The sequence below is a fragment of the Acartia tonsa genome, chromosome 2 (genome assembly GCF_053477335.1).
Source record: "Acartia tonsa isolate MP-2025a chromosome 2, ASM5347733v1, whole genome shotgun sequence".
In the NCBI taxonomy this organism is placed as follows: Eukaryota; Metazoa; Arthropoda; class Copepoda; order Calanoida; family Acartiidae; genus Acartia; species Acartia tonsa.
The window spans coordinates 24,935,005-24,950,500 of NC_137261.1; the positions used below are offsets into that span (position 1 = coordinate 24,935,005).

General features: G+C 31.8%; 1 protein-coding gene across 1 annotated transcript in view; it reads left to right on the forward strand.

Annotated features, from left to right (window-relative positions):
• Window positions 1-10,257: 10,257 nt before the first annotated feature.
• Window positions 10,258-15,496, forward strand: part of LOC145307378 (uncharacterized) — a 32,712-nt gene continuing 27,473 nt past the window's right edge. Inside the window, exons 1-4 of the mRNA XM_080149796.1 lie at window positions 10,258-10,561; window positions 10,745-10,835; window positions 13,007-13,417; window positions 14,445-14,655. Of these exons, the coding sequence (XP_080005922.1) occupies window positions 13,157-13,417; window positions 14,445-14,655 (472 nt within the window). The 5' untranslated portion in view covers window positions 10,258-10,561; window positions 10,745-10,835; window positions 13,007-13,156. The remainder of the gene's footprint in view (window positions 10,562-10,744; window positions 10,836-13,006; window positions 13,418-14,444; window positions 14,656-15,496) is intronic.

Genomic DNA, 15,496 nt, shown 5'->3' on the forward strand with positions numbered 1-15,496 from the left:
TCTTATAGTTGCTTCTCATAACAAAATCTAATTTTAAAAATTCCTGAAATAACACGTGAAGATATTTTATTTTTAATTTTGTACTACAGCAATAATTTTATGATGCAATAGAAATTTGAGTATTATTTCTAAAACTCTGGGAACTTTTTATTAAAGAAGTTGTATCAACTTTTTTTTTATAGCTAGTCGGTCCTTTTAGTAAGTAGTAGATGTAAAATTTTTCATAGAATTCAGATATGCAATCGGTTTTTTTGTAGACCTCTTATTTTTTAAGTAATTTAAGTTTTTTTTAAAAAAAATTAAGTCGATTTTAAGGTACTAAAATGCAACAAAAAAAAGAAAGAAAATGGCCATTATGAACAAAAATAGTAAGATCTTTAATTTGACACCTTACTTTTTCAATTCTGTCAGGTAATTATTGAAAAAATCGATTTTTTTTAAACCCACGAGAATAAAAACTTTGAACTCAATTTTATCATTTCACAAGTAAAAAAATATGGGTTCATATATACCTTTAGAATCAGAAAAATATTACGAATCCATTGTAAGCAAAATTGAAAAAAAAAGTTTACAATATAGTATATAAACTACAATAAAAGGAATTATATGAAAATATCATATTATATTGTACAGGCAACGTCTTAACTCTTCAATTGAGTATGAAAATGGGAAGGGGGTATAGAGGGGGTAAAGAGGGGGTAAAAAAGGGAAGATGATAGTGTTGCCAGAACAAAAAATACAATTGGCTATTTTTTTATTTTTTTACTTTTTTTCAATTTTGCTTACAATGGATTAGTAATATTTTTCTGATTCTAAAGGTATATATGAACCCATGTTTTTTATGTCTGTTTGAGAAAATATTTAGGTCTAAAGTTTTTATCAAACCGAGGTTAAAAAAATAGATTTTTTTCAATAATTACTCAACAGAATTTTAAAAGTAAGGTGTCAAATTAAAGATCTTACTATTTTTGTTCTTACTGGCCATTTTCTTCTTTTATTTTGTTGCGTTTTAGTACCTTAAAACCGACTTAATTATCTTTTTAAAAAACTTAAATTACTTAAAAAAAAAACAAAAAAACCGATTGCATATCTGAATTCTATGAAAAATTTTACATCTACTACTTACTAAAAGAACCGGCTAGCTATAAAAAAAAAGTTGATACACCTTCTTTTTATTAATTTGTTCTGAGCTAGAAGTGTCCAAAATTTTCAATCAATTTTTCAATTTTGTTCTACTGAAGTTACGATTCTTTATCATCATCTTTAGGGTTTGGCCGGATATCCGGCTATTTTTAATATTACGGCTGGATCCCGGATATTGATATATCCGGTCGGTGATAAACGGCAGCCGATTTTTAAGAAGAAAATTTTGTTGCTACTTAAATATCCGGTTATCCGGCATTAGAAATCAGCCGGATATCCGGTATATGGCCAAGTAAGTATCCGGCCCAACCCTAATCATCTTTCCAAGTTTTGTGTCCTTTCATAAATCGCAACCATTTTTAAAAATTAAGCTGCTAAATTAGTTATGATAATAAACACAGTTATGGCCGGTTAGTCTTCCTCTAAAATTATTTTTATTCTTTTCAGCAAGTCATGCGTATTTATTTTAATTGAAATTCCTTTGTCTGGAGGTTTTATTATTTACAATTATAATTAGTACTTTTCTAGAGTCAATATCTCGATTATAACTGGAATTTGAGTGGAATAATCAGGATAGTAGAATTTATTTACTGTTATCACCCATCCCTCTCTCATCTTCTACTCTCGGGGGATATATCTTTGATTCACTTTAATATTTACTAGTTGCTTCACCCCTAGCGTCTAGGGAAAGGCAGGGGAAGGTAAGGGAAATAGCCTAAAACCATCACAGGATTTATAAAGCTTCTCTCAAAAGTACGTCCAATTCCGAGATCTGTACCTTTAGACAAAAAGCCTTACTACTCTATAACATAGGATAACCCTAACTAAAATAAAAAGGGGGGGGGGGCATATGCGGTTTTTAATTACTGATATTATGAGAGATTTTTGTCAATTTCCATGCCTCAGACAATCTAAATTCTTGTAAATACTACGCAAATGGAAAGGACATTTTTTATAAAAAAAAATGACAATAATATTGGCATTACCAGGAATTAAAACTGTTTACTAAAACTAAAGAGTATAAGTTGGGATAAACTAGGCATGATGCCGTCAAGCTGTATTTTTGTATCAAAACAAAATTAACATATTGTTATATTTTTCATAGATGTGAACCAATTTAGATATATTTCTAATATTTTTTATCTTTATCCCTCTCATTGTGAAATATTTTAAGAGGCAAATTTTTCCAGACTTAACCCCTATTTCCTAATCTGCCCTTCAATAACACGAATGAAACTATTTGCAAGTTTCCAATCATGTGAGCGTGGGAGTATTTCCAGCCCTCTCAAATATAAAGTAACATAGACTCTTTCCATTGAGAAATCACCCATAGAAAATAAAGTATGACTTCATTTTATGCAAGGATGTCGAAGTTTATTTTTTTTTTAAACTATAATTTTAAGTGGAAGGTGACCTTCCCCCAAAGGGCCCCAGAGGCCTCTAGGGATGTAGCCGCTAGTTTCTAAGAAAAAAATCAACTATATTTCAAAATTTTCGTGTTGAATACTCTCAAAAAAAATCTCTTCGTTCAAGTGCAAATATTTTGTGAATTTCTTTTATCAACTAGCAATAAATTTTCTAGGACAAGTGAATTACTTAATGTACGTTCATTAATTATTCAAACATTCAGTTGTAAAATAATCTTACAACTGTTTTCTAGAAATAGGTATAATAAAGGTACAAGAGTGTTTAATTTGGAATTATCAGTTATGGAGGTCCTAATTGCATAGTTATGGTTCAGATCAAATTTTAACTTTTTCATTGTCAAAAATAAGGTAAGTCATCAATCATATTGTACAAAAGTTTGACTAAAAATTGTATATCAACAAGGATGACAACATCCATAAAAGCGAAGCACTTAAACAGTAGGACAAACGGACATTAACACTTATATAGTGTCAGAACTGAATAATCATAATATAAATGTATAAGAGTCAAAGCAAAAATGTAAGTAAAATGTGTTGAAAAACTGCTTGATTCAGGATAATGTTTATGGACATACTTACATTTCTAGGACTTGATTATAGAGTTGCTTCGCTTATTACATTATACTTTGTTGTCCCAGGAATCAATATACCAAAAATCAGATCAATCGGATGATTAGATCACATAAAAATTTGTTGTTAAAAAAGTAAAAAAATCAACATGTTTAAAATGGACGTACGGACATTTTGGTGATGATTATAGAGTTGCTACGCTTTCTAAATCGTACCTAACTATTAAAGGAATCACCATGCAAAATTTGAAATCGATAGGACAATTCTAACATGCCTAAATTAACGAAAAAAGCTATCCGTTACGGACGTACGGACGTACGGACGGACCGACCCTAATTATAGAAAAGCTTCGCTTTTAATAACTAGCGGCTATGCCCTTAGAGGCCTTAAAGGCAGGGGAAAAGGGAGAAGAACCATTCCACTTTGAATTTTAAATTTAAAAAGTAAAAAAAAATGTGGTGGGGATCATTTTTTGCTTGTGACTATTTCGCTTGGGGAGGGAGGTTGTACACTACCCAAAATAATTATATACCTTCCAGGGACCTATTAGAAGCTACTCTGTAATGGAAAACCATATAGGTTCGCTACATATGAAAAAAACCTTACTACTTTAAATAAGAGTATTATGAAATTTAGGATTATTTTTTTTACCTTCCATAAGCAGCATTTGCCTTTGCATAAAATTACACATACGCAAAGGCCACTTGGACTGAAAGAAACATATTAGTAACAAGGATGATAGCATTCATAAAAGTCGAAACAAAATTGTAAGTTAATTTGATGCAAAGTTTCTTAAATACAGGATACTGTTTAGGGACATACTTACATTTTTAGGACTTTATTATAGAGATGCTTCGCATATAACATTATACCTTGTGTTAATAGGAAGCAGTAATGATTAAAGAGTTGCTATGTTTCTTTAATCGTACATCATTGTTATAGAAACAATCATGCAAAGTTTGAAATGTATAGGACAATTTTAACCTGTTTAACTAACTGTCGTTTAATGGCAATTTTACCACAAATAATAACATTTTTCTAAATCCATATCAGCGACAAAAAAAAGTTGGAGACTGATGTTCAGAGGTCGATTATATTGCAGACAACCAACCCTTTAATCTTACAACCTTTGTCTAATTTGTTCATTATTTGGACACGGTTTTGGTCTGGATTCAAACCCATCACCACACCAATGAAGTTAAATTAATTGCACTTTCTTCCAAGTCCCTACAAAAGTACGGACAGTCAGAGATTTTGAATTGTAGATTAGCTATGCTACTAATAATGTGTCATTTTATGATGTAAAGTGCTCAAAAACTACATTTACTTTCACAAAGTAAAGAGTTTAAAATAAATTTCCTAAACTTGAGCGGCTTAAATATGAATTTAAAAATCCCTCTAAAAGTATAAAGCATAAAGAACGTGCAAAAAAAAGATGTTTAGGATAAAAATCATATGCCCCATAAACTCATTATACGCTTCTAAACCCCAGAGAGATAGGAAAAAAATGGGCTGTTTATTAAACTAGTCCCCAAAGTTTTATAATAACGTTTTCCTATTCGTTGGCATATCAACTTTGGGGATTTAAGTGAATTTTGATTGGTTGATTCTTATCCCTTTAATCCCCAGCCTAAAACCCCATTTTTTCAAATGCAAAATCCTGTGCACGCGCCTACTTACAAGTAAAGAGTAGCTCATTTAAATTCCTCACTGTAGAAATACTTTGCATAAGTAAAGAATAATATATTTTCAAGCATATTTAGAGTCAAGTCTGGAAAATTTTCATTTACATTGTCTGACGTAATATTAAGCTTTTATATGGTCAAACAAATATACCTACTAAAGAATCTGTTTTCTTATTATATAACTAGCGGCTTTTTTTTTGGGGGGGGGGGGGGATAGTCAACCCCATTATTTTAATTTTAGTTTTAAAAAGAAAATAATATTTTTTGGAGGGAGGTATTTTTCATTTTTGGGGGGTTGAGGATGTCCCACCCCCCAAGAAAATAGTTATAAACCTTCCTGGGACCTATGAGAAGCTACACTGTAAAGGAGAACCCGATCGGTTCAGCGGTTAGCTAGATCCTTTGCTACAAACAAACAGACAGGTATCGTTCTACTTTACAGAATTACGTATTTCCAGAAGGATATATATGTACTAGCGGCTTCGCCCCTAGCCTCTAGGGGCTTTGCCCCAAGAGGTTTGATCAACCTAATTTTTTGTATTTTAGATTTAAAAAGAAAAAGTAAAAAAAATTTTTTTTTTGGGGGGGTATTTTTCATTTTTTTGGGGGGTTGGGGGTGTCCCACCCCCCAAGAAAATAGCTTAAAACCATCACAGGACCAGTAGGTATATTCCCTGAAGAGTAGAGCCCAATCGGTTCAGTGGTTACTGAGATCTTAAGCTTCAGACGGACAGACAGACGGACAGACGGACAGACGGACAGACAGACGGACAGACATCGTTCTACTTTGTATTATAGATTAACACTAATAAAATTGCAATGCTTAAAGATAAATAGCCATTGTTCATCTTTATAAATTTAAGAAACATTACCCTTCCGAATGTCTTGCGTCTCAGCTAATGAATAAACGTGTGTTATTTGATTAAAAACCATGCCTTTAATTTAGGCAATTCAACAACATTTTTTTTTTAGTACAAAGTGTGGATATAGAATAATCAACTATAGCATCGTATTATACAGGGACCGAGGACCCTGGCTAAGAAAACTGGGATCAATATTATGATTTTTCATTTTCAGAGCTATCTGTTACGGACGGACGTACCGACCGTGTTTATAGAAAAGTTAGCTTTTAAAACGTACTGCTTTTTTCTCTGTTGTATTGTTTTTTTTAAGATTAAGGAATTTAGGGACAGGGTAACCTTAAAGTTTTCAACAATTCCTAGTTCTTTAATATAAAATTATTATAAATCCATTTGTTCCCCATACAATTAAATTCGGATTCTAACCTTCTAAACCTGACATCTACGTTGACATGACTTTTTAACCCGCATAAAAAAATACATATAAAAAATCCTTTAAAAAGTATTATATAAACTTTTTTCAGCAAATTAAGAAAGCGTGCCAAAATTTAGTTTGCACATATAATTATTCTAACGAATTTGCCTCGCAACAGTTCATATGATTTTCCTCAATATTTCAAAATATTGTCTCAATATCCGTCAACTTTTTAAATATTATTACAGGGGCGTGTAGAGGGGGTAAGCGGGACCTAAATTTGTTAAAACCCTGCCGGAATCCCTCCCTGGGAGGGTCGGTCCGTACGTCCATCCTATCTGGGACAGTTAGCTCTTTTAGTTAATTTAATCAGGTTAGAATTGTCCTATCGTTTTCAAACTTTTCTTAATGATTCCTATTACAGTTAAGGCATATGTATTAATCACCTAAATGTTATAAATTTCTTTTATAATGTTTTTCTTGCTTTTGTACTGGTAAAAGGCCACAAAAACTATAAAAGAAGTTAAAAAACTAGCCTACCTAAAAAAACTACCTGACTAAAGTAACAGATAGTAAACCCATTAATGTGGTGATAAATGATATTTTGTCAATATATTTTATTTTCCAGTCATATTCCATTAGCAATATTTATTAACTCTTCACCTACACAGAGAGTGACAAGTATTCAAAAGGAAGACGAAGAAAGTCGCTCAACGTTATAAAAATGAGGGATTATCCATCTCTGTTTTAGGAGTTTTCTTTTCCACTCCTTCTCTCCTCAGCCCTCATTTTTATGAAGTCAGAATTTTTTTGAGCGACTTTCATTGTCTCCAATGAAAAGACCAAAGATATTTATATTTTACCTCTTTCCCTTTCAGGGGTAGAGAAATCAGTTACAGAGAAAAAAGTCAATTATATCCAAGAATAGAAAACAAAATTTAACAATAACAAGGATGACAACATCCATAAGTAGCGAAGCACAAAAAATCGTCGATGGGAATACGTACATGTAGATTTAAAAGGTTTTTACTAAAATCAAGAATATATTTATTGGATAAAATAGACATGAAACCTTGTTTTATTTTGCATGATGACGATGGTCAAAGTAAATTATATTAAAGATGCTCATAACAATGGGAAAAATTATTTTGATACTGATATCCCATAAAAGTTTGAAAATTGCATCAAAATAAACAAAGATATGGGAAAATATGTAAAACATATAAAAATAGCCAAAAACCTGATAAAAGGCAGTCTGGCCGTCATGCTTGTTTTATTAAAACGACAAAAAATTTAATTTTTAAATCCTTAACTTAAAAATTTGGAAAATCGGACCATATACACTGAAGATATGGAAAAAAGTGTTAAATATATAAAAATAGCCTAAAACCTGCCAAAAAGGCAGTCTGGCCGTCATGGTTATTTTGTTTAAAAGACCAGAAATTTAATTTTGATATCTATAACTGAAAAATTTTGAAAATCGGACTATAAAACAGCCTAAAACCTGCTAAAAAGGCAGTCTGGCCGTCATGATTGTTATCTATACCTGAAAAATTTTTGAAAATCGGCCCATAAACACTGAAGATATGAAGAAAAATGTGAAAAAAAAAAAAAAATAGCCTAAAACTTGCTAAAAAGGTAGTCTGGCCTTCATGGTTGTTCCTTTAAACGACGGGAAATTTAATTTTGATATCTGTAACTGAAAAAATTTTGAAAATCGGACCATAAACACTGAAGATATGGAGAAAAATGTGAAAAATATAAAAATAGCCTAAAACCTGCTAAAAATCGGTCCGAACGCCAATGATGTTTTATAGTCAATTGTGCTCTTTAATGATGGGAATGTTGTCAAAAAAATTCAGCATTCTATCTTTTATAGGAGCTGAGTAAATCCCATTTCCCCCATAGCGTTACGGACGGACTGACTGACGGACGGACGGACGGATTTATTATGTGACATACATAATAAATAGGATCTTTTTAGGTATTACATTCATAAAAAATAACAGAGATGGATTCTTTAAAAACAATAACAAAACAGGTTTAACAGCAAATGTATGAAAAAGTACATATAGTTATACACATAAAATTGTGGATGAAATTTTATATTATATCATAACGCCATACCCAACAAAGTAGCCGAAGATTTGAAATCATTATGATAACTTAAAAGTTTAACACAAAAAATCAGTTTTCCCGAATGCTTGTCTCAAAGTCTATTTTAATTTAATATTTTCCTGATCACATGATTTTAATTCTTTCATCAAATAAATCATAAATATGTCTTGGAATTTTTTAGTAAAGCTCTATAAAGCTAACCTATATACCTATCTGATTGTCGGTTTGTCAATTTAGAAAACTACATTTGATTTTGAAGAGAAAATTAGGGGAGGGGGTGGAGGGGCTATTTTCAAAAAGAGGATTTAGCTTTTAACCTACAACCCCCCACCAGAAAAAAAGATAGAAATCCTCTTTAGTTCTATATGAAGATTTTCTAAAAGGAGAAATTATATGCAGATTCTGAAATTGGCAAGACCTTTTGGTATAAATATATTCACTAAATCACAGATATACAGACAAACATATTGACTTCCTATTTCGTGTATTGCTTCATATAATAAAGCATTTGCTCCTATCTTTTAGATCTGTTATCGAAGGGGGGAAAAGGTAAGAAAATTATTTCTTATTTCTTATTGATTTTAATTGACCCTGCACATATTGTTGTTTGGTATGGGATGGGTAAGCGGTTTTCCTAAAATTGCATATGGAACTTTCAGAGACAAGTTACATATTTCGATTCTTATTTTAGATCAAGTAAAGTTTCCATAGAAGGACTGGGACACCACAGGGGGTGAAGCCTCCTGCGTGGCCTAGAAATTTTTTTCTGCAAAAAGGGCTGTGTAGTTTCGGTGGTTAACAATTTGTTTGAATGAAAGCACCAACGGGTTAAACGGACACATAGATTTGAATCCAAAAATAACCTGTGTTTTATTATTCCTTTAAAAAAAAAATTTCAGAGACTTTTATAAGATTTTGATACTCATATTTTTACACAAACAACTTTTTACTTACAATTTTGTACATTGTTTTATTGCTTCTTATCAAGGAGGAAGGGACATTGGACTGTTTGCTTAAAAACCTTAGGTTCTTTTTTTTAAATATTGAGGAGTTCAAACTAGAAGGATCTATTCAACAATTTTAATCTAAAAAAGAAACAAATTTGTTTATGAGCATTGGGGATGTACATCAATTTAAAGTCCATGGTCTTATCCCTTAAGATCCCTGACTTCTTATAATTGTTCTGTTTAAATCTATTTTAGTACAAAAAACCTGCACTACCCTGCCATCCTTCTGTGCTGTTATTACATCAACACAAGAAGACTGAAGTCATACATACTGGTAGATAATTATTAGAATATTAACAACATCAATATAGGTTTTTAGCGGTAATGAAAATGTAAAAATTCGTTTTTTTCAAGGGGCAAATAGACTATAGTCCCTTAAGGGGCGTTTCTTCGTATTTTCACAGTAGATTTTCTCCTATTTCTTGCCTCTGCAGGGGGCACTGACCCTGCGGGGCCTATTTCTTAACTCTACGGGGCAATCACCTAACCTAAACGAAAATAATCTATCAAAAGCCATTTTGAAAATACGACGAATCGCCCCTTAAAATGTGTTGCCACGAAAGGAATTATTACCGTTGTAAGTCTTCTCTGGACCATTGAGTAGCTTCACTGTAGAGGAGAATCATATCGGTTTAGCGGTTATCGAGATCCTTCACTGATAGTGTCGACGTGAATATAATGAAATTGCATGTACAAATAAGGTCAATAAGAGTAACTTTTCGCTAAAATGTCATGCCAATACAAAGCTTCAAGTTTAAGTTAAGTTCAAAGTACATTTCTATACTAAAGCATACCTTAGAATATTGTGTTAATTCCTTTTTTATATTTTTTACAATAAAAAGTAACTAAATATATTAAAATTATCAGTCTGGGTTAAAAATAATCTAAATATCATTGAAGTTTTCAATTTTGTATCTACATATGAAGCATAACAATTGTTGTCTAGTGCAAGAAACACATTTCTGAACTCTGCCTGAGATGTCGAGGTGCAAGAATATTCCGGCCTCTGCTTGTTGACCGGAACAAGGTTGTGAGTGAGGTGAGGTCAGCTTTTCTACCCGTTCCACAGTTTATGCACGACCGCTGTGTCAAACACACGCACATATAAAAGTGTCCGCTAGGGTTTTAGTGAGGAAAATTTAGTGACATATAAAATTTTATTATTGTTATGCTTTGTTGGTGTTAGGGGCTTTTGACTCCTCTACACGCGCCTATACTCTTATGAATTTCTATATTCATTCGTATAACTATCTGGTGTGGTACTCCAAGTGGTCTCTGTTTAGCCTCTCGGGGCAGTTGCACCCGTGAGGAACACAACATAAAAAGTTTTTTTTAGGCAAGAAATAGTTGAATTTTTTTGTGTGCGCGCGCGTGTCTGTGTGTGCGTGTTTTTGTGTATGTGTGTCTCTATGTACTTTTTACTTTAATTTTCCAGGTTTAACCCTTTTAAGCCAAATAAAAAACTAACATATTTTGATAAATTTGTATCATTTAATTCAACTATTTCTAATTTGATCAGGAAGTTTATGTTTGAAATTGTTGAATTTAGTTTTAATCATGACTTCAGCCCTCATGCCTGATTAAGTTCTAAAACAATATTAATTTAACAGGTAAAACTAGTCTTTTTTTGTAGCAAAGCAACTCTATAGTAATTCATTTGGTCAGTTCGTCTTTAATTGGGTTAGTTTAATTCTTTACATGAAGCAATAACCAATTTTTCTAATTGTTTTTAATATGTCATTAAACAATTAATAGTTTCAGGAAAAATTCAAATAATTTAAATTTGAATTTGCAGTGATTTTCTAATCTAGTTAGTAATACAAAATTGCACAATTAAATTACAATATAGAAAAAAAAATAACTTAACTTTGAAGGATGAATTGACATTAATTTTTTTGTTACATTTCTGTTTTGAATTTGGCGCTAAAATGAACTTATCATGGGTCCCCTTATCAAAATACCAGCGTATTATTAGTTGTCTTTTGACAGAGAGACTCGTGATTGGTTTATTTCGGTAGCATTGATAATTTTTAAAAATCAATATAGTACCAGAGAGATTTTCGTTTAAATTACGAAGATGATTCTTTATTTAAATATAGTAGCTACGCCCCTAGAGGCATTTGAAAAAAAGGTTGGCGATGACCCTTAGTTTCACTTGAAACTTTAATTTTAGAAAGGAAATCAATGAGGAGGTTTTTTTTTCTCCCCACAATATTTATAAACTTTCCCAGGAACAATGAGGAGCTTTATTGAAAAATAGAACCATATCGGTTCGACAGTTTGCGAGATCCTTCGGGACAAGAAAGCATCACTTAAGGTTAAAGGATTTAAATTAGGTCAAAACAAAATTTTGATGGAAAAAACCGGGAAGGATAGGGTTAACAATTTCAGGTCTTTGTAAAAATCTATAGACACACAAACATCTATACTATTTAGAACTAATACGGGCTACAAACATTTTACAGTTAGGTCCACAAATATATTACGCTTTTCAACAAGAGCTAATGTACTATCTTTAAAAAATAAATATTCCAGAAAAGAACCTTTAAAGTTATAAATAACAATATCTCCCTGTTATTTAATTAAAAAATTTCCAAGTTAAAATCTACAAAAATACCATAAAATTGTCTCTAATGAAAACCAATAAAAAACAGTTCTTACCTATATATTTTTTTTTTTAAATTATCATAGTTATTCATCACATCGTATTATAGACAGCTTTTCGTGGAAAACAAAAAAATATTAGATTTAAACCAGTTTTGTTAGACTAGAGGGGCTGAAGGCCCGTGCTTACAAAACTTGATGTTAATTTTATGATTTTTATTTGAATATTAATGGAAAGTTGTCTGTGGTACAATATTATATATGATTCTATATATATTCTGTATGGCTGCAAACCGGTTCTAATCCATCGGATATTAATCTGTTTCGAAACAATACTGGAATAGTTATTTCTCGTATCGTATTATAAACGGCTTTCCGCGGATATAGAATGTACAATTATAAGATTAAAACTAGTTTTTTTTAGCCCCGAGGTGCCGGAGGCACCAGCTAAAAAAACTGGTTTTAATCTTATGATTTTACATTTCTATGTTCGTAAAAAACTGGATATAATACGATGCTAGACATAGTTTTTTCGTATTGATGAGAACCGGTTCCTATCCACCGGATTCGAATGAATACGGAAAGCGGTTTATAATACGATGAAAGAAATAACTATTATTTTTTAATAGCGACGTTTTGAAAATCCTATAATTTTATGTAAAGCAAAGATATATGTAAAAGCTTATAGTACTTTTTTTCTTTCAGTAATCAATAATTAGTTCGTGGCACTAGCTGTAATACGGGCCACAAACAATTTAGGAATATTATATCACTTGACAAAATCATTTAACCTAACACAAAAAGTTGCTGCTAGGAGAAGTAGCTATAGTACTAAATCTTAGGGAGAGAGGGGACATTGGGATGTTTATTACACTAGTCCCCAAAGTTTTGTAATAACTTTTTCTCATTTATTGGCTCAACAACTTTGGGGACTTTTGTTAAAGTTTGATTGGTTGATTCATTAAGTTAAGTATTCAAACGTTTCAACCACTAATGTTATCTACGTAATATTGTACATAATCATTGGGGATGTATATAGATTTATCGGCCATTGTCTTATCCCTTTAGAACCCTGACAAAATCTATATACGCATTCACTTAATCTAGAAAAATTAGAAAAGATAGGAAAGCATTAAGTTGAACTATGTTGCATAATTTAATGTTCTTTTTTTTTCAGGAAGATATTTTACAGAAGAACTGCACATTAAATACAAGACTTAAATTCAACAAAAAGTGGTCAAAAAATTTCAATTGTTGACATTAGTGAATTCAAAAAAATATCTAATTCGAAGTGTTGGGAAAAAAATTTATTGAAGAAGAAAAAATCATGGCACCCGGTAGATTTGCCAAGTCTGACAGACGGCGTGATGTTACGCCATACCGTGAGGAGCCAGCGCCAGCATCAATAGTGCCTATGCGGCCCACCACGCCGCACCCTGACCGCCAGGGCTCGGTGGACCGTGAAATCTACGATCGTCCGGTAACCCCAGCCCCGGCTGAGTGGAGCTCAGTGGATGCGCCCATTAATTTTACCTGGGTTATTCCAGATGAACTCTGTGGTATGGGTTGGCCTAAATCTAGAGACCAGGTAAGTTTTCCGATGCGCTTTCTGGTGCTTATAAAAAAAATGATGTTATATATTACAAATAACCAATGTTAACAAAATTACCAATGTCATGCCATTTCATTTTTAACTGACCAATGGTAGGCCTGCATGACGTAATTTTTATATAGGAACTATAAAAGGTTTTTAATCTATGTGATAGTTATATGGAGATTTATTTTTCTTAAATTTTATCCAGGTATGGAGGGTATATTGGACTGTAAATTATACTGGCCCCAAAGGTTTCTCATTACTGAAATTCATTAGCTTTAAAACTTAATGATTTTTTATCAAATCATTAAAATGGTTGTTGAATCTCTAAAGGATGTTTAAACTTTTTCACCGCTAATCAATCTACTTAATGGTTAATTAAATCTTTCATAATTTAGGCTGTACATTAATTTATAGTCCAATGATCCGGACTAATAAAGGAAGCTTTATTTTAGTCAAAAAACAAAATGGGACATAAGAAAAAGGAATACTAGCTTGAGCAATAACAAACCCTAGATGTAAATCAATATATAAAGAAAAAGTTAATATGATAAACGTCAATAGAATAATTTCCAAAAACTAAATGATTTTTAATAGATTAATTAATTGGTTACTTTCCCTAGAGATATAAGATTATATGTTCTAGTGATTTAACCTTTTAATGAAAACAATTAAATGTAATATTGTTTTTACTTATTAAGTTACTAGTCCTCCATCCGACAGGGACTTTATAGACAAGAACTCCACTTTCATTTTTACTTTTAAAAAAAAATAAAAAAAGACAAAAATTTAAGGGGAGATGGATATTTTTTGGGAGCGATTTGTGAGGGTGGAGGCAACTCCAAAAAAAGTTTTAGATCATTGGACCTATCAAAAGCTTCACTGTGAAGGAGAATCATATCGGTCTTTCAGTTAGCGAGATCCTTTGTTACAAACAGACAAGAAATACTTGCAGCCGCTAAGTAGTAAATTTAAAAAGAAGAAAAATGTATTGTATAGCATTCAAAACTTTATATTTCAGGTGAGATTCCTAACCGAGCAGGGAATCGAACACTTGGTGACCCTCTCCCCCGAGAAGATCCCGCCGCACTACGCATTCCCCGACCTTCAGCACACCCTGATCCCCGTTGAGGATTTCACCGGTCCCACCATTGCCGAGATACAGAAGTTTATTGAGATAACTGACGAGGCTAGAAAAGAGGGCATGGCTGTCGGTGTACATTGCGCTGAAGGTAATAACTTTTTCGAATATTCTAATTTATAAAATTAAAACGCAATCCCCAATAATAATACACAGATTAACCCCTTCTGTAGATAACAATTAGTGGTTGATACATTTGCACACTCAACTTTTTGACCAAACCAATCAAATTTAATGCACATCCCCAAAGTTGTCAAACATATGAATAAGAAACTAAAGTTTTAGCAAAGTTATTGTCACGTTGACTTTAGGATAACATTTGAAAGTAGTTTTAAGGAAAAAGTTAATCTGAATTTTAATCTTTTTTTTAACGCAAAAACTTTCTTATACTAAAGTTATGCTTGCCATGATAATTTAAATTGCGTAATTTCCTTTTAAACCTGCATAATTTTAATAATTGACAAACTAGAAATGATTTAAAATAAATTTATCTTTTAGATAGATAGTATAAGTCCATTTTGAAGTAAAATTTATGGCGAAAGCATCGCTAATTTTTAACATCAAGCAAAAACAAAGGTTGACAATCTCATAGTTATTTTTAGTGTGGCTTCTAAACCGATTATTATCCGGTGGGTTAGAACCGGTTCTTAGCCATACTAAAATTATGTGTATAGCATCGAATTACACACAATTTCCACAAATATTTAGATAAAAATCCTAAAATTAATACCAATCGTGTTAGCCTAGACCTTCGACCTTTCGGGACCAACAAAACTTTTTTAACCCTATAATTTTTTATTTTAATATCCACAGAAAGTTGTCTATGATAAGGTGCTATAAATAACTATTATAAATTTTATTTTAATAAAAAAGGATTTTATTTAGGTTATCTGAAATATAACTTATACATCACAAGTTGATAATAAAGTTGC